Here is a 20038-nt window from a genome sequence, read left to right on the forward strand (position 1 = left end):
TCTATCTGGCTCAGTGTTGTCTACACTGACTGGCAGTGGCTCTCCAAGGTGTCAGGCAGGGTTCCCTACCCAGGGATTGAACCTGGGACCTTCTGCATGCAAAGCAGATGCTGTGCCCCTGAGCTATGGACCTTTCCCATAAATATACATGAGCAGATTATCCCAGGTAGCTGAAAGTATTATTCAAAGAAGGTTCCCCCTTGTGTTATTCATAAGTGCCAAGCGTTCCACATATCTAGCATATCTCTAAAGTCAAGATTACAAAATAATATAATCGCTTTTTAATTGGACTATAATTTAAATAGAAATCCAATCCATCTCACCACCTGCTAATCGAGGTACTGACTGTTGAGGGGCAACTTCTTTTTGCATAATTTTTTGTTAAATTTTCTGTTTTACAATCTAGAATACTCATTTAAACACCCTTAAAATATCAATGACTTCCCTTCTTCTCTTTCCATGCTTCATTTTGCATATTATAAACGCCTGCATATTTTACAAAAAAACTAAACCATTCAGTATTCCAATATTACATCCATCAAAACTTATTTACACTGTTGAATTAATACTGCCAACGTTTTCAAGGGTACACAATCCCCCCCCATATATTCAACAAACATATTCCAATCTTCTCTAAACATATGTTCTTCTTGTTCTCTTATTCTATATGTCAAGTCTGCAAGCTGATGGGCAGCTTCAAAAGCCCTGCTCTCTCTCCTTTCTTAGGGTTTAAAACCTTGCTTCCACAGGACAGGCCTTGAAATAGAGAAATAGATTACTGTCCACTGTCAAGCAAGATGCACGGCCACCCAACCCTAATCTGAACCCTGTAGAGCTGTGAGTCTTATGTGTCTTCCCCAGTATTCTCTCGTTACTGGAGTATCCTTTGGGACTGGTAGGCAGAGGGACTAATAGTAGCTGAAGCCAGAGCCAGTGGTGGAAAAAGCCTTCTCATGACTGGTTATAAGTCAAAAGGCAGGCAGCTTCAAGCTGGTCACCAGTGCCCCCAAATAGACCAGCTCAATGAAGTAGGAAAGAAGTGGACACATTTCAGTCTTGAGGGATCTACTCTGTTTATTACCAGAACCTAAGAGACAGAAAACAGTGGCATGGATACAAACTGCCATCTAAGGGATGCTCTGCCCAGGGATTTTTCAGTATAAGAATTGAACTCTTGGTGCTTTTATAGAAAAATCTACTCCTGATTTCCACCCAGTCTTTCTTAATTTAGAAAAAAAAGGTGTTGTTTTTTTTTTTTTAAAATGCTGCTTCTAAACAATTATGAGTTTGCTTATCTACTGCAAATCACCCAGGGATCTACCAGCGCATCTTGATCTATATATATATTTTTTGCATAACCCTGGGTTAGAAAACTGCAAGGCAAAGATCATCAACATAGCCAAGAGGAAATTACTTTTGAGGTTGTTTTGAATTTGCTAGCTGTCTTCACTTTTTCCAAAAGAAAAAGAGTCAAAGCTAACATTGATTTTCTGCTTCTCAGTAAACCCCCAAACAGACAGTTGTTCAAAAGAACTGACAGAGATGTTGCTGGTGATCTTCAAGGAAGCTCCCTAGATACGGTGCCCTGGGAGACCTCAACGTCACGTTGACAAGAACTCAGAAATTGGGCCTGATATTTGGGAAGACAGTGGAGAAATCTGTTTGTTACCTATCTCCAGTTAAATATGACCAGAGCATGGATTGTTCCACGCTGAGCTGGTATCTACAATGCAAGCTGCACAAAAAAGAAAGAAATCAAGGAAGTTGAAATACTGAGGAGAGAGGGAGAAAACAGTATGAAGCTCCTCTTTCCTGTCTTGCTTCCCATTTTAATGAAAGCCTATATTAAACCAAGCTCCCTGTTCATAGTTCTGATTATCATAGTATTTTAATATTCTTTTGGAAGCCACCCAGAGTGGCTGGGGAAACCCAGCCAGATGGGCGGGGTATAAATAATAAATTATTATTATTATTATTATTATTATTATTATTATTATTATTATTATTATTATGTCAAGTTATTTTAGAATCCAATGCTTTGCAAAGGTTGATTATGGAAATTGTTTTCATGTAAATAACTTCTCCTGTAGTGACATGAAACAGGCCTTTTTCAGTGGTGGTCCCATTTATGGAATGTTGTCCCCAGTACTAGCTGTTTTTAGGCACCAGGCAAAAACATTATTTTTCACCCAGGCCTTTGGATCTTAATTTTAGCAGAGTAGGGTAGAGTCGGATCCCTCCTTCTCTCTCATTTGTGTATTTTAGGATGTTTTTATACTTGTTTTCAACGTTAATTTTTTGTAAGTTGCTTTGAGTTTCATTTTTTGTACAGAAGTGGCTACTAAGTATGAATAATAATAATAATAATAATAATAATAATAATTTCTACAAATAGCTTCCTATGAGGCACCTCTATTCTCAAATTAGAAAGAGACACTTAAACAAGCAGTACCCAAACAACTTTCCTAAGTGTATCTCATGTGGCTTTTTAAACTCAGATGTACAGGGGTGCTCCTCAGGAAAATACATAAAATGCCCTTGCGTGAATGCACATTTCCCCATGCACATAAGGCCAGCATCTATTTCCCCCTAGAGCTGGTCACTCATAATGGCCCAAACTGATTCTATCAGAAGAAAGACTAACAGATAACTTTTGTTACCATCCTGTCAGGGGTCCCTTTACCTTTTAAAGTACTAATAGTGAATTCATTCACCGTGTGGACGCTTATGAAACCAAAATGGCAACATCCTCTCACAAGGAGAGTGTATCCGTATGCTTGGTGGAACTTCAATATTTGTTGGAGGGGAGTGAGGGATAGAAAATGAGGTGGGGTGGAATGGAGTATCCTGTAGGCATGGATGTCTAGATTCCCTGAACAGGAACATTCACAATACCTGCTCAGACTAACGGAATAGGACAATTATAATAGTACATACTGTAGATATGATTTTTAAAGAAGTATGTGGAAAGGCTGGAACAGGTCAACCTTGAAACAGGCTTGTAAAATTAACCCAAACCCAAAACATATGCATCAAACTTGTTCAAGAGCCAACCTTCACGAAGTGGAGGTGAATGTAAAGCATTCATTGACTACACATGCATTAGTCAAAACTATTTCCCATATCTCTTCCCAGAATCCTGACCGCACCAACGCCTGTGTGTTTCCATTTCTTATTCCTTTAGCTTTGCCTTATCATTCAGACAACAAACTTGATGATAAAGCTGAAGACCCTGTATTTTCATTTGGCCTATCAGCAAGGAAAAGAAGGATGAGAATTAAAAACCTTTCCGACAGAGTCAACAGACGCGACTCTACAGCTTCATTTTTATGGAAATTTAGAGAAGCAGAGATGTTATGTCCAAAGCAATAAAACTTCATCCTAAAGTGTGTGGTTTTTTTCTTGCTAAGGCAGGATGCAAGGCTTGAGCTGAGGTAGGGAAAGGCATGATCACATCTTACTCTACCGGAAGCCCACCTCCTCAGTAAATATATTTTCTCAACTATGCCAGAAATTGCCTCTCACTCTTCCTGCATCTAAATAAACTCCAGGCTTCATTTGAATGCATTATTGTCTTGTGAGAATAAAGCAATAATTATTGAGTGCCCGTGTGATTTCTATTCTTTTCTGAATGAAACAGAAAGTAAAGGAAACAGTGGTTTGCAATTAAGGAGCTATCTTGGTGTAACAAAATATATCTCCTGGAAGAGGAAAGACCACTCAGGAATAACTGTATGCTACTGCACACATTCTTCTGGCGCTGTGGTCTAAACCACTGCCGATCGGAAGGTCGGTGGTTCGAATCCTCGTGATGGGGTGAGCTCCCGTTACTCTGTCCCAACTCCTGCCAACCTAGCAGTTTGAAAGCACGTCAAAGTGCAAGTAGATAAATAGGTACCACTCCAGCGGGAAGGTAAACGGCATTTCCATGCACTGCTCTGGTTTCACCAGAAGCGGCTTAGTCATGCTGGCCACATGACCCGGAAGCTGTCTGCGGACAAACGCCGGCTCCCTTGCCCAATTAAGCGAGATGAGAGCTGCAACCCCAGAGTCGGTCACGACTGGACCTAATGGTCAGGTCCTTACCTTTACCTTTAAGCTACTGAAGGTAATGGGGCCCTTTCACCAGAAGCGGCTTAGTCATGCTGGCCACATGACCCGGAAAAACTGTCTGCAGACAAACGCCAGCTCCCTCGGCCAGTAAAACGAGATGAGCGCCGCAACCCCAGAGTCGTATGCAACTGGACTTAACTTTCAGGGGTCCTTTACCTTTTTACTGCACATATTCTCCCCCCGCAGTAAGTTCCCATCTGTAGTCTACAGTTAAAGTAGTATCATTCCACATTAAACAGTCATGGTTTCCTTCAAAGAATCCCGAGAACTGTTATTTAAGGGTGCTGACATTAGGAGACCTCCATTTCCCTCAAGGAGCTACTTCAATATTCTTATTATTGTCTTGTTGTTCGCTGCCCTGGTCTCCTTCGGAAGCAAGGGTGGGATAACAACCCAGCAACTCATCATTATCTTCCTCCTCACCATCTGGCCCTTTGCCCCACACAGAATATGTCTTAGGCTACCCCTGACATTTCCCTTTTGTTATCACAGCGCAAGATTTGGGCAGGCTACCGCTGAGCGTTCCTCATATGCTATTTCTTTTCTAAACATTTATTATCTTTGTTGATTGCTTCTGAATCCCTTCATTTTTTTTGACACTCAGTATAGCAATCATCAAGAACGATGCAATGTTGGAAAGATAATGTGTGTTTCTGAATACAGTGCTTTTAAAGCAAATAAAACTGGCACATGTCTAATCACTCCTCTTCTTTGAACATGGGGTGCTAACTATGTTTTGCATAGGAGATACCTGTCAGCTGCGATAAAACATTGCCAATCACATTGGCCTGGAATTAAACCCAAACTGTAGCTCCTTATATCCACTGTGTTTTCTGGTCTTCCGCACGCAGAAGTTGGTTTCAGCAGGGATCACCAGTAGGCATATTTTGAATTTTGAAAGTGTTGGGGAACCAGTAAAAAAAAAAAAAAAAAAAGACAGCGCACTAATAGCAAAAGCAACCTCAACACGGTTTATGCAGCTATGGAGTTTTCCATTAAAAAATTCCAAACCTTGCCCAACACGAACAAGAAAGAGCTCATATGAATTGCGCATTCATTTCATGACATTAAAGAAGCAAACCTCTTTCCACATTTCCCTCTCCGGTACAATTAGTTTCCAGACTCTGATATGCCATATTACAATGCATGTCAGGCGAGACACGCCAGGATGTTCAGACCTGTCATCTCCCAAGTGGTCTCTGGTGCTGCAGGGGGCAGCTGCCACTACAGTGGAGTCAAGCGGTTGTCTTCTCTGTGATGTTTGAAGGCTCCCTCCCTCCCTCCCTCCCTCCTTCTTCTCTCATTTGTTCTCATTTACTAAGCTCACAGATCCAAGAACAGCCACTTACATACTTTCTCCAGCTTTGCTATCTTAGTATTAAGTACAGTGGTACCTCGGATTAGGTACTTAATTTGTCCCGGAGGTCCGTTCTTAACCTGAAACTGTTCTTAACCTGAAGCACCACTTTAGATAATGGGGCCTCCTGCTGCTGCTGCGCCACCGGAGCACGATTTTTGTTCTCATCCTGAAGCAAAGTTCTTAACCTGAAGCACTATTTCTGGGTTAGCGGAGTCTGTAACCTGAAGTGTATGTAACCTGAAGCGTATGTAACCTGAGGTACCACTGTATAAAGGAAGATAACATGTTTGCATATCACTAAGGCGTATTTGAAAAACAAGTCATTGTGATTTAGTTTACATTACACATGCCTCAACAAGCTTTTTGGCTGATAAAAGTTAGATTGGGCTAAAGTTGTAGATTTTGTCAGCCTAGTTCTGTTATTGGGAGCTATCCCACAACCCAATGACAATTTGTGCTTTTGGCTGGCATCTGTCTGTCTCAGGAGACAATGGAAATGGCTTGACCTTTTTTTCCTTTTTTTTGTAATTGGGTGAGGAAAGCTAATCTGTGTTGATTTCAGCCAGACCAACGTGGTTGAAGTCAGCAGAGGCTGACTGCAAAACACAGCTGCTATATAATGCATTGCAAAGAGAAAATGCATCAGCCCAAAAAAAGGACATATATTTGCATAAAATTTGTATATGCTAGTTTACATGCACACACAGAGAGAGAAATACTGAAGATAGTTTAGACAGAAATGTACTCAATATAGTAGGGAAAACTGTGACCCGTGGCTGTTCCAATGGATGGGCAGTTTCCAAAACCGCGGTTCTATATCCTTCAGCTGGAAGTGGTTTAAACAGCTGATCACACAGAGGACTATTTCAAAAGGAAGACTGCCATCTGCAGATGGACGTATTGATGAAGCTACAGGCTGAACACAATGTATAAAACTGCCTTTACTACCCTCCAGAAGTGACGCAAACTTCTTTTCTTGTTAAAGGAGACCAGTGCTGTATTTTCTTGGGTAAGTTCATTTCCAAGACGGTTAACATTTTACAAAATTGTTTTAAACAATGCAGTCACCTCACTTTTAACCTTTAAGGATGTCTTGGATTAAAAGCCTAAATAAACAAGCAGATTGAGCTGCCATAACACCGCTTAAGAATCTGTCCCATTGATCGTGCCTCGAATTACACTTGCTTTATTCTTGCGTGATTTGAAGAAACCTCTCTCGTAGTGTTAAGGAAAATCCTATTTGTGAATAATCTCTCTCACTAGAGACATTGTTTGGAAATCATTCATCCCCTTGTGTGGATTAGCTTGGTAATGCTACCCAAGGTCAGCTTGCCTGCGCTGGCTATCTCAGCCAGCCATGTAGCTTGCCTGCTGCTGCCCAGGAGACTTTAATTTGTACGGTCTGATTTATAAATTCCCTTCCCCCACCCCACCATTTTAATTCTTGCTTCATGCAGGTGAGGGGTATTTATTTTAGCTCAGCACACTGTGTGCAATCAGATCTGTTTTGAACTTTGCGCTCTTCATGGCATCCCAGCTGAGTTTCCCTCTGCCATTGCAGAGAGAATTACTCTTTCAAATTAAGGAACTTAAAAGGGAATAGATGTGCTTCAGGGGCCATTAATCCTCACGTGAGGGGGGCAGCTGCCACGAACAACCCGGGACCCTGTTTTTCCGGCTGTTGACAGCTAGGCCTGAACACAGTAGCTTGCATTTATATTTCGAGCGCTTCCTGGTTAGATTCCCCCCTGCCCCTCCCAAAACAAGGAGCGTTCTTTGAGCAGTTGCATCCTGGTAATTTTCAAAAGCCAAAGCCAAATGGTGCCCTCAAGCAGTCTTCTTTTTAAAAGAAAAGAAAACAAAACCATAACTTTAATAACAGACAAATTGTTTCCGCTTTATCTGTCCCCTGAGGCAGCTGCCACATTCTGCCTAACGGCAGGGCCAACCCAAGACAGAGTCACTTTCACTATGACAAGCCTTAGAGTGATCTACTCAATCTTCATGGCTGGTTGAGAGTTGAAACTGAATTAGTCTGTGCTATTTAAAAAATAGGTACCAGTGGGGGCGGGGGGGGGGACATGGAGGCTGGACAAACCAGTTCTATTGCTGGGGCAGACACTGCAGACTAGGTCTTATAGACATTAGTAAAATTTTGAAAGCCTGTGTCTCTACTGTAACCAATAAAGGTCATGGCCACTTTAAACTCCATTTCCAGTTGAAGTGTCACTCTTACTCTCCAGTTGGCCACTGCCCCACACTTCAGGTACTGGGAGAAGGGAGTGACTAAAGACTGCTACTCCCCAAAAAGTGTAGCATTAAGATTAGTAGTGAAACTTTTACGTCTGGAAAGAACCATAGAGTTGCGCTCTGCACTATGTTCCTTCATCAACCTTATTCTCCACAATAATAATGCTTTCTGTATAAATACTAGAATGGGAGCCATTTTCATCTTCAGAACAAACAGAAACCAATATATATATATATATATATATATATATATATATATATATATGCAGGTTTTGGTGTCTTCGGGTGTCTTCCCGTGTAAGAGTTGGGGTGTCTTACACGGGAAGACACCCGAAGACACCAAAACCTGCATTCCTGTACCCGTGAAAATCTACGAAAGCAAATATATATATATATATATATATATATTTGGGGGGGGGAGCCATTTTTAACATTTAGAATGTCTTTCAAAATGATTTTTTAAAAATGCTTGATTTCTGCACACCCAGTGGGTTAACGTACCCACATTCTTCTGCTCCCCACGAGAGCACAGTTTCCTACCGGAAGGATAATCACTGTTATTTACTGCAGCTGGGAAAGGGCGATAAGTAACAAAAGTAAATATATGTAGAATTTCCGTCAAAGTCTAGCTTCAAGAATAATGATGCTTACAGTTAAGGGATGTGTGTTTTTCTTTTTTTTAAAAAAAACACACACCAAAGAGATGTAATTTACAATAAGACAAAAACACTTTTTCCAAATGATTTTTTGTGCAAATGTGTGGAAGGCAGACTTTGCAAAGAAATTGCTACATTTTAAACAAGTTTCAGCCTTAGTCTAATGAAATATTTAAGGCGATGGGGATTAGGCTGGAGTGTAGGGGAAGACATCAGGAGTCAGTTTAATATTATTCTGCTGCATTGGTCAGAATAATAATCATTCTGCTTGAGGTCTTTCCTTGGTGCTCACAAAGCCTCTGTGCCCCCCCCATTGCTCCCTTGGTCATGAGGTGGGGAGAGCAATTATCTTTCTCTCCACTTAAAAGCACATTATGTGTATACTACCCTTCATCCGTAGATCTCAGGGCAGTTCGCAGCATAAAAATACAAGATAAAATCACAACATACATAGCAGAAACAAGAACAAACCAGTAACCCCATTCCTCACCCCCATGGAGCAGAAGGAGGAAGATAGAAGAGTGACACTCTTTCCTGCTTTATCTTTCAGCTCTATGGTGCTTTCCAAGGTTCAGATTAAAGGCTCTTCCAGACTTCCACTTGTCCCACCATGCCCCGCCCCTGGGGAAACCCAACCTTTGCCGCTGAACCACAGCAAAAGTCTGTTGGATTTTCCACGGATTGATGTTTGTTCTGATTCAGTGCCAAAGAGTGAGTTTTCCCAGGGAAAGCCATGGGACAAACAGAAAACTGCTCAGACCTGCACTTTCTAGACATGGGACAAGTGGAAGTGTAGACAAGCCCTAATTCTGCTGGATCCAACTTTTATCCAGATACATTGGGAAAAGGAATTGTGTGTACATGTGCTTTCCTTCTGTCCCTTGGGGGAAGTGATCGGGGGAAGAGAAGTGAGCAAAGGGTTGGAGCCCAGGGCACCTGCTCAAAAATCCAAATTCTAGCAGGAGCGACTCATATAAAATATAATATAATATAACTCATATAAAATATAATAAAATATAACTGTTGTTCACATGCACGTCCAGAATATGTGGCAATACAAATATCAAGAGCATCCTTTTAAACAGTACAAGCATAACTGGGCTGCACATAGTATTGCTTCTCCTTGCCCGAGCATCATCACACCTACTCATCCAGGAATCAAAGCCCATGGCAAGAGGCTACCATGTCTGGATCCCAACTGCATGGGGGAATTGCACACAGAGATGAATAGGAAGAGAATAAAATGTCCTGCATGCTGGATATGCATGTGTCTGTGTTTGACAGTAAGACACTGTGGATGGCCACAGCATAAAAATGATTTAAATAAATAAAGCTTGCTTGGTGGTGACTGGGGTAGCTGGAAATTGCCCCCCTCCAGGTGGAAGATTAACCTTTCAACACTTTTTGTAGTTCAGGAGAGCTGGTGAATGGAGTGGAGGCCTTGCCACGCATATTTTTTCTCCAGTCTGACCCAATAGCTGGGTTGCATGTATGGATGGGGAAATCTCATAACTTTAAGGCATGGATGGAGAAATCTATCAATGTTGGTTTCTCTCAGTTAAATGCAGTCCCCCACATTTCCACATCAGTTTGCAACGGTGATGATGTTGGGGATGATTTTAAGAAGTCCTCATTAAAATTCACCAGCAGATTTGGGTGTGAGTTTCTCCACATATATTTGTGTGGGGTCTTGCATACAAAAAGGCTGAAATCGTTCCACTTAGCACCTGAGGAACATCACAGTCTGGAGCCTGTACTAGACCACCCAAAGAAGAAAAGAAGAAGAGGAGGAGGAGGAGCAGGAGGAGTTTGGATGTGATATCCCGCTTTATCACTACCTGAAGAAGTCTCAAAGCGGCTAACAATCTCCTTTCCCTTCCTCCCCCACAACAAACACTATGTGAGGTGAGTGGGGCTGAGAGACTTCAAAGAAGTGTGACTAGCCCAAGGTCACCCAGCAGCTGCAAGTGGAGAAGGGAAGCGAACCCGGTTCACCAGATTACGAGTCCAGTGCTCTTAACCACTACACCAAAGAGCTGATTAGTGAAAAGCCAGCTGTATAAAATAGGACAACACCGAAAGCACAATCCCAATGGTGAACTCTTTCGGATCAGCACTCTGTTTTTAATTTGTGTAAAATAAAAACACCAACCAATAAATTATTGGAAGTAGGGAGCTAAGTAACATATGTATGCAGGGAAAGAAGTGTTTATTGCCTTGCGCCGTTATTTACTTTTTCAATCCATAATTTGTCTTTTGGCTCAAGCAGGTCCTTAAGGCAGCTGACAATCATTTATCAGAAAACAAACCACAACAGCCCATATAACAAAATAGGGAAAGAACATTAATATCTCAGCAGAACAGAGCAACAGGCCTGGCATCTCAATTATTAAATTTCCTGAGGCACGTCTGCTCACCACCCCAAGCTAACTATTGCTCACTTAATGTTTCTTGAGTCCATACTCAATATTTTATATACAGTTACTTCTCAACAACCATGCTTCTCTCTTATGTTATGTTTCACCTTGCAATATCAAGCAGAATGCTGCAGGCCAGGATGCCAAAGTCCTCTACAAAAAGTAAAGAGGCACACTGAATACTATGAGCTCACGTAAAATAAAGAATGAAGGAAATTTAGAGATCATATGGTAGTTTTGGGGTACCCAGAAACTACAGGCATTTGCAATCACTCTGACCTAAGGTGGCAACCTATGTGCATTACCAAAAATGTGGGCCAAAGAGGGCACAGATTTGCATAGCAGTTGCGTATACCATTTTTATGTGTTGGTATCCAGCACTGCTGTCCTGCTCCCGTAGGGAATGTCTGCTTGTACAACTGAACTTCCCCACAGGTCTGGAAGACTCTCTGGAGCAAATTTGGGGGGCCCATGGGGGAGGAGAGGAAAGAGGGGTCCTGTTTCACAAGCAGACACCCAGTTGCATAGAACTAGAATACAATCCTACATGTACAGATGCAAGTTCAGAAATAATTACTGCAATTATTAGAAATGCAGTTGTCTCCCCACAAGGGGACAACTGGGAAAAGGTGGCTTGTGGGCCTGCTCCACCTGCTGACCTACTGATGGGCAACTTCAAGGACCTTGTTTTCCCATTGGATGGCTCTTTTATCTTTAAACTGTTCTTGGACCCTCCTAACAGAGGAGGATCATCTGACAGCCCTTCAAACAGAGGACAGTCCTCTGCAAAGAAGAGAACAGGGCCACCCTAATCTGATCGCAGGTCCAGGGCCTGTGAGTGTAGATTAAGTTGTACACTTACAAGTCCAAGTAGCTTTCTTTGATTTAAAATTGCAATGTTCCACTTCATTATTAAATACAATGCCTGCCCAAAGTTATTTGATTCAACAGAACCCTGAGCAGTCAAGACAATCGGGTAATCTGGGAGAAAATCATGCTTTCGTCTCTTGCCTCTAAAAATAGCGTGTACATCTTCTTTTTTAAATGCTGTTTTACCTTCCCTATGACAATGACTGGTTTTTCAGCTCTATGCAAACAGACAGAACAAATACCAGGTTATATTTGGCTACGTGCCAGGTGCCTGAAACAAGAACAGACCTTCGTACTATGAGCCTGTTCACCCAGTTCTTCATTCGCACATGTAAAGGATCCTGACAGCTGAAGGACAAGACCCTTTCAGACTACTGTAATGTGTGAACTCAGCGATTCTGGATATAGGATCCAACCATTCCTGTGACCAAGCCAGCTTTTGCTATAATGAGAATTATTATTGCCGAGTTTACAAGCTACATTTGCCCTGCATTTTGCTCACAGTGAAATTTCTGAGAGGGTTGTGGTTGGTACACGTCAGAAGACATTGGAGGGGACTCAAGGAAGTTTTGATGTAGCTGAAACACTTCTCAAGGAGAGTGATGGTGATGGTTCCATAAACCCTTATCTGGGATGTCCAAATAGCATTGATTCTTTCAACTGGGCTATGTACCTACAGAGGTTGGCGCAGAGAGAGTGGTGTTGCTCTCTTGGTTTCCCAATGCCATGAATCGCTGCCGGTCACTGAGAGGGGGAGGACAAGGCATAGGGAGCTCAACACGCTGTATGAACAGTGCCGCCCTGCCTGTACCACCCTGCTCAGGCTATCTATGTCATTTGCCTCCCGATGACACTGGATGTCCAGGTGAAGACTGCTGTTGATACGGTGTTGGTTCGTGTTTGATCTGCTTTGTACATAATCTGTAACGATGCAGCCAGCACCTAATTCATAAAGATGGGCCTGATTACGTAGAAAACAAAACATAAAATGTCTGTTTTGCTGTACTTCAAACTTAAGCTACTGTTGCAAATGGCAAGGCAGATCATTTGAAGACAAAATAAAGAAGTTCCCATCCAAGAGAAAAGTCACCTTTCTTCTGCTGGGTTCAAAGATGCAATTTTACATATTTCAACCACAATCAGGAAGGATCTTACACTTTTCACAAAAACACCAAATTCATATCATTTGTGGACTAAAACACAATGACAATTTTCAGATATTGAGGCACGTGGTTTCTACTTGCAATAATGTTTCTACTTGAGCATGGTGTAACACAAAGTTTGGTATCCCTCCAAAAACATGATCTGGTCCCAAAGTTATCCTAGTGTGTTCAATCACGCAACTGTACTGTTTAACATGTTTTATATAACATACACGTGCAAATGCACAAATGGGATAACTGTAAAAAGTTCAGATCTGGACCTGCGCTATAAGAGGCCAGCTGAGGAGTAGCAAATGGCTGCTCACACCTTTTAACCCAGAATTACAGCATAGTGTGCTGCGATCCCAGCACTCCCTGCTCTCTATTTATAGAGCTGCTTGGCCTTTAATGTTAGGGTTGCCACATGTTGGGAATTTCCTGGACATGGACGGTATTCAGCCCTTGTAAACAGCGTCCGGGCAGAAATCGCTTAAATGTCTGGGACGTATGAAAGCCCATACATGGCAACACTATATAATGTGCAAGACAAACACCAAAGAAAAGTGTCCACAGCTCTATGGTGCTGCTCTGTGTTTCTGGGATGGGTAAGTGCAGAGCTTTTCCTGATGCTAGTGGTGATTCCTTGATAGTTGAAGCAATGGGTAATTAGGTGGCTGTGAACGAGGGAAGGAACCGCACAATAAGGAATTGTCGGTGGTAGCCTGCCATCTCACAAACTATTATTTGCAAAGTTCTTCTAGGTGACTACCTCTCACATAAATGGAACAGAGGAAAGAGAGAGTCATAGAAAGATTATTTTTAACACTCTGTAATTTAATGTCTCTTACTTCTCAACAAGGAAGATGTAGTACCATTGCCCTGAGCAGTTTTGAAATTGAGTTTTTCACATTTCAGTACTATGGGTCTGACCAGCAAATTGCTTAAAAGTGATATTTCATATCCTATTTACTGCACAATGGGGGCAGTACAGAAAAACAATTATTGCTGAGGCACCTAAAAACTCTGTATGATGCATACAGATGCAGTGAGTGCCTTCGATGAGGAGAGGAAACATTCCGGGCATCCTAGACATTCTCTGCATCTGGTGACATAGTCCCCTGCCTATGAAAGTTCATGCTACAAAAAAAGTGCAAAAAAGGTGCAAAATGTTGTGTGAAATGAAAATACATGAGAGCTTGTCCAACTGTGATGCCTACTGGTGTAATGGCACCTTTGAGAACTCCTGGCACCCACAGAATCTCTGAGCCTCCCCATACACACTCTCTGCCCCCTTCATTACAAGGCAGCAAGGCTGGGTACCTTTGTCTCCCTTGAAAAACACAGCGAGCTGAAAGAGGAAGTAGGAAGAGTGACACTCTCTCCCACTTCCTCTTTCATCTCTATATGCTTTTGCATAGGAACACTGGAAGCTGCCTTATACTGAGCCAGACCATTGGGTCCATCTAATTCAGTATTGTCTACATTGACTGGCAGTGGCTCTGGACCCTACCTGGAGATGTCACAGGTTGAACAAAGGACTTTCTGCACGCAAAGCAGAGTAGAACTTAGTTGGATGCAACCCAATATTTTTTAAATGCTGCTGCTTAGTTTATCCAACTTTGGCTTTAATACTTGTCCACTTTTAGGGATTTTATATTATTATTTTTTGTTCTGGTCCATTGTGCTATAGGACACTCCAAGTCCCAGCAGGAAATGCTTCTAAAAAGTGCCTGAAATAAAAATAAATAACAAAGGTTCAGGCTGAAAGCCAACAAGCCCTGGGGAAATGCTACAATGACTACTGCTGAGATGATGTCAAGGAGAAGGAGGACTAACTGAACCAAAAGCATATAGTGCAAGACACAGGGAACGGCGTCTGAGAAAGCTGCTCATGTGTTTTGCAATGCTGAATCAAATTCCAGGAAGGCATGTCTCATAATAATAATAATAATAATAATAATAATAATAATAATAATAATAATTTTTAAAAATCAGATTGCTATAGCTTGCCTTCTATGAAGATCCTATTCCAGTAGATTCTGCCAACATGATTCCCTCCGAGAAAGATAAGGTTGGAGAAGATCAACCACATGGTAGACACAGATGCCAGAGCTGCATGGAGTCGCCGACAGCCTCTTGGGGACAAAAAATGGTTCTGAAAAGAAGGTAAGTTGGATTTAATATACAAGTTAGGAAGGGATAATTGCTGGGCATGTGGAGAAGTAAAAGCAGATTACAACCATATTTTCTGGAACTGTCCCCAAATACAGGGATGTGTTTTCCCTTGGAAATAATATCAGAATCGTTAGGAACACAAATCCCTATGGAACCTAAGACGTTTCTGCTTGGATACATAAAAGGTGCTTTCATAGACAGTGATCAAGAGATGGCAATCAATTTGATTACTTTAGCTCCTCTCACTACTTTTAAAGAGATTGAAAAGATCTGGACCATGGTGAAAATGGTCAAACTAACCTACTACCAGAGAATACAAGCAAATAAATTCATGGAGAAACGGGTATTTTTCTTGATATATTGGAATAGCAAGTATTATAACGTAGACGTTATGTTGTTTTCAGTTTATTGTTAAGTTTTCAGGTGGAGATTTTGTTACTGCGTTGTAAACTTCTTGTTTATTGCAAACCATAAAAATATCAATAAAATGGTTCTGAGAAGCAAATTTTAAACAGGCAGCTAACAATAAAATCTTAATACTAGAAGGTTAGAAATAAATCATGGTGGTGTTAGGGTGACCGCTATAGGTATAGTGAAGTCGTGAGAGTGGGGAGAAGCTCTTGCTCTCCTGTAAATGTTAATATTTTAAAAAAAAGAGATGGGGAACTTGCCACTCTCCAGCTGTTGTTAGACTACAAATCCCATTACCCTGCCCCTGGCCTTGCTGGCAGAGGGTGGTGGAAGTGGGAGTTCAACAAATCTGGAGCGTGGCAAGTTCCCGGTCCTTGGTTTACAGCAATAAGGCATCATTCTAGGAAGAATTATCCGCTGCATTGAAAGTAATGCTGGAAAGCACCTTGGCTTAGTGCACCACATTTAAAGGAATTGCCCTGGGATTTATATAGGTTTTAAAAAACACACACCCCAACAGAGTCAATAGTTGTCTTCCAGGGGTACTACACAGAAAGTTTCAAAGCACATACGATTAGAAGCAGCTATATTTCCAGACAACTCACTGGTTTTGCAAACTGTATGGTTATTGTGCGAACCAATTAACAGGGAACTCCAAACCCAAGATCTGCTGAGATAAGAGGGTTTAGATTCAGCAGATCTTGGGCTTTCCCAACTGAGATGTGTACTCAGCCAGGGCTATGGCAGCCTAAGTCGCTCACCCCACTTTAGCTGGGACTCAGCTGGCAGAACTTGACTTACACCACAGTTAGTCCCTAAAAGGGGTTGTTCCAGCAGCGGGACAATGAGAGACTTTCATGTATTCCAACCCCGCTCTCAGCTCAGTCATGCAACCGTGCAACCCAGCAGAACATAGCTCATGAAAAGGGTGGCGTAAGTCAAATTCATCCAAGTTCCTTGTGAACTGTTTGGAACGGGGGAACTTACAATGGCGTTAACTTTCGCCATTGTAACAGTAATGCACGTGTGTGCATAACTGTGATAATTATGCATGGTGATAGTATTACAAGATGTGGAGAAAATGGAAAGGGAGAAGTTTCTCTTTCATAATAGCAAAATTGGGGGTCATCCAGTGAAGCTGAATGTTGAAATATTTAAAGCTTTCAATGGCTGCTAGCCATGTTGGCGACATTCTTTTTTCCACTGCCAAAGGCTATATGCCTCTGAACACCAGTTGCTGGGAATCACTCAAGTCCTGCTAGAAGGCTTTTGACAGGCATCTGCACCGCAGGGGTTGGACCTTGGGTCCCTTCCAACTCTACAATGCTATGATCTGGTTGGCCACTGTGAGCCCAGAATCCTGGACAAGATGGATCTTTGGCCTGATCTAGCAGGCCTCGTCTTATGTTCTTGCTTTTTTCATGAACAGAGAGTCTGGATTGTGCTTGACAGCTTGAATGTTCAATACTACAATCATCAATATGCATTTCAAAAACAGCAACACAGAAGTCACTATAGGCTAAGAGACGTGAGTAGGAAAAAATAAATTCACATAGCAAATTAAGCACAGGGATGTTAACTCAAAATATAAATACCTTTCCTGTCTCCATAATTTAGCTTTATGATTATTCTTCTACCATAATTGTTTTTATTGAAGGATCCAATTAATATTACTATATACCTTCCTCTATTAAAGCTGCTAAGAATTCATATCACTGGGTTAGCAGATTGTTTTCCAAAAAATCAAATCAAATAACTTTGGAAACAGAGGTTTTGCCACCATAACACGCACGTAGTTTTTAGAGGAGGAAAATCCATAGGAATGCCACCCGTAGGCATTCCCTCCATAACACGCACAGACATTTCCCCTTACTTTTTAGGAGGAAAAAAGTGAGTGTTATGGTGCAAAAAATACAGTATGTTTAAACTTAACAGCAGAGAACTAGACACATCTGCTCAGATGTTCAAGGGAACTCACTCTCAGGTAAGCAAGTATAGGTTTGCAGCCATTTAATATGTGCAAGCAACAGTATTCCTACTTCTATTTGTTTCAAAGATAGCAATCCATAATTTATTACATTTTTTACATACCATTGGCCATGTTTGTGAAGCTTTCAATGTTATGCATGTATAAAACATTCAGAGCTTTCTTATTACAAGGTTGACACCAACCACAGAGTACATTAATATTAGAGTGAACAGTCTGGAAACACATTTAGCCCTCTGTTGCACTTGCAGTATTTTTATTTGAATTTTTTTAAACTAGCCTTGCAGTGAACTGGGTTAAACTAGCCATAGTTTACTGCTAAATTACATGTTTCAAAACCGTAAGAAATGCCATTCATGTGGTCGGTTTAATTGCTGCTTTAAGTCCTCTTCTCATGTTATCCATATGAAAGGCTCTCTGTGTAGAAGGGGGGATGGGGGCTGACTCTGACCGCAAAGTTGCACAGATCCCAGGTACACCATCCATAAGTTGATGTCTGCACAAGAGAAGCCCACATTCACAGAGGAAAATGTTGTGATGGGTAACTGAAGCCGTGCTCAAGTGTTACTTTGTGACAGAAAATAATATTTGTGTAGGCAGTGCTATTTTTCTAGAAAATGAGGTGCCAGAACTCACCATGAACACCTCCCTCGTTCTCTTAGAATGGCAATGGCACCCACCTGAGAGGTGCTGGAACGGAGTTCCAGTGTGTTCCGGCTGAAAAAAGCCCTGAGTTTAAGTCCACCTTTGTACAAAACCAACTAATTCAGTTCAAGTTCATCCAAATAAACTTTTTCTTCATAAAAAGTTCATCCACAGCCATTTTCTTTCAGCTTTTGGTATGTTGCAAGCCGCTGGGCTGACGTATAGAGTCCAAACCAAATCAGGGTTCATAAACAAGTAAAAAGATGTCTGACAGAGAAAATGTCAACATGTGAAGCTTTCCTTGTAATTGTATTTTTATACAGGAAAAGGTTTACCCTTGTTTACTTTGTGCCAGCCACATCTGTAAAAGGCACAAGGCACCATTTGCATTGTTCCTGTTATCCTCACTGAAAACAGGTCCTGTTTGAAGAGTGGAATTTGCTGCCAAGGAGTGTGGTGGAATCTCCTTCTTTGAAGGTCTTTAAGCAGAGGCTTGACAACCATATGTCAGGAGTGCTCTGATGGTGTTTCCTGCTTGGAAGAATCCCTTGTGGTCTCTTCCAACTCTATGATTCTATGATTCTACATGAATTCTTTGTTAGTAATACCCCACCTTGGGGTGTCATGAGAGTTCAAGCAGGGGTGCTTGAATAGGTGAGCAATCCTGCTCAGCCAAACATCAGTTCAAATCTTGCCAAGCAGAATCAGGGCTTCGTTTCTACTCTAGCCACCTTCCCTTGCCCGAAGGACCCCAAACTTGTCTTGTGGCAAGCAGTGGGGCAACATGCACTCCAATCCTAATGTATTGTTATAGGAAGTTCATAAAAATACAGTGGATACCAACTTAATTCGTCCCGGGGGTCTGTACTTACCATGAAAAGTCCGTATCCAGAGGCACCACTTCTGAGCACTTGCATGGCACGATAGAGCGCTTCTGCGCATGCGCAAAGCGTGCAGAATGCTTCTGCGCATGTGCGCACGACGAAACCCAGAAGTATAAACTTCTGGGTTTGCAGCGTTCATAACTCGAAATTACGTTACCCGAAGGTAATGTAACCCAAGGTACCACTGTAACTGGGATATCAAGGGACTTACTTCAAGCACAGTAGGGTAACTATTGTGTGTGTGTGTGTGTGTGTGTGTGTGTGTGTGTGTAACTATTAAATATGGATTTGGAAAGCATATTTTTATTATTTCATGGACATTATCATCTTATGTATCAATTTTCTGACTGAGTATGAGAAACAGCACTAATAACAAACATGCATTATATTTTTACAAAGTGACTTACCCTTGTTAGCTCATCTATACCTATATATATCTATATCTACATCTATATATCACCAGTCAAATACAGCTTCAAAACTGAAGGCAGGAATGACTGATATCTGTACACAGACATTTATTGCATCAATCCAAAACATTTTCAACATATTTTCTTAATATTTACAGTTGCTGAAGCTCCCGACCTATGAACAATCCATAAACATTCCAAATGCGATAGGAAAGAAGCTAAATGTGGTTATTAAATATTCTACTGACAGATGTATAGATACTGATAGGATCAAACAGTGGTTCTGTATGCAGAGACAAATCATTTGTCCATATTCAAACATAAACCAAGATCATCAATCTAGGCCTATCTTCAATGGTTTTCCAGGGTATCATTAATTCATATATGACACGGGTAACTTTGGGATATGCCCAAAGTACTTAAAATGCCACAGGTCGATGTAAGCATAAAAGTTTGGCAGTCTAGAATGTGATGAAAATGAAAGGGTTAAGCTGCCATATGAATGGAAGGCGTGGGTATAAAAATACCATTATAATTTCCTTTTCTGTGCTTGAAATATGGTGTCAATTGATCGTCTGCCACTCCTGGTACTCAATCTAGAGTGTGTGAGTCAGCACTGTCCAGGCGAGAAATGTTGGTGAATATTTTGCAGTAGACTCACATCACAAAAACAAACAAGATAATAACAGAAAGCAACATATAATTTCAGCAGTGGCTG

The 20038-nt window shown here is 41.4% G+C and overlaps 1 protein-coding gene across 7 annotated transcripts in view; it reads right to left on the bottom strand.

Annotated features, from left to right (window-relative positions):
- Positions 1-20038, bottom strand: part of HHAT (hedgehog acyltransferase) — a 569735-nt gene that overhangs the window by 421424 nt on the left and 128273 nt on the right. For 5 of the 7 annotated variants that reach the window (XR_014523561.1, XR_014523562.1, XM_083494583.1 and 2 more), the window contains exon 11: positions 14819-14963. The exons of 1 other annotated variant lie outside the window; for it this stretch is intronic. Coding sequence is in view for 4 of the 6 variants with exons in the window: in XM_083494583.1 (XP_083350709.1) it covers positions 14819-14963 (145 nt within the window). In the remaining 2 variants the exon portion in view is untranslated. Of the gene's footprint in view, positions 1-467; positions 757-14818; positions 14964-20038 lie in introns of those variants that run through there. One more of the 7 variants, XM_083494584.1, reaches the window with a different exon arrangement.

This window comes from Podarcis liolepis (genome assembly GCF_965112155.1).
Source record: "Podarcis liolepis genome assembly, chromosome: 3".
NCBI lineage: Eukaryota > Metazoa > Chordata > Lepidosauria > Squamata > Lacertidae > Podarcis > Podarcis liolepis.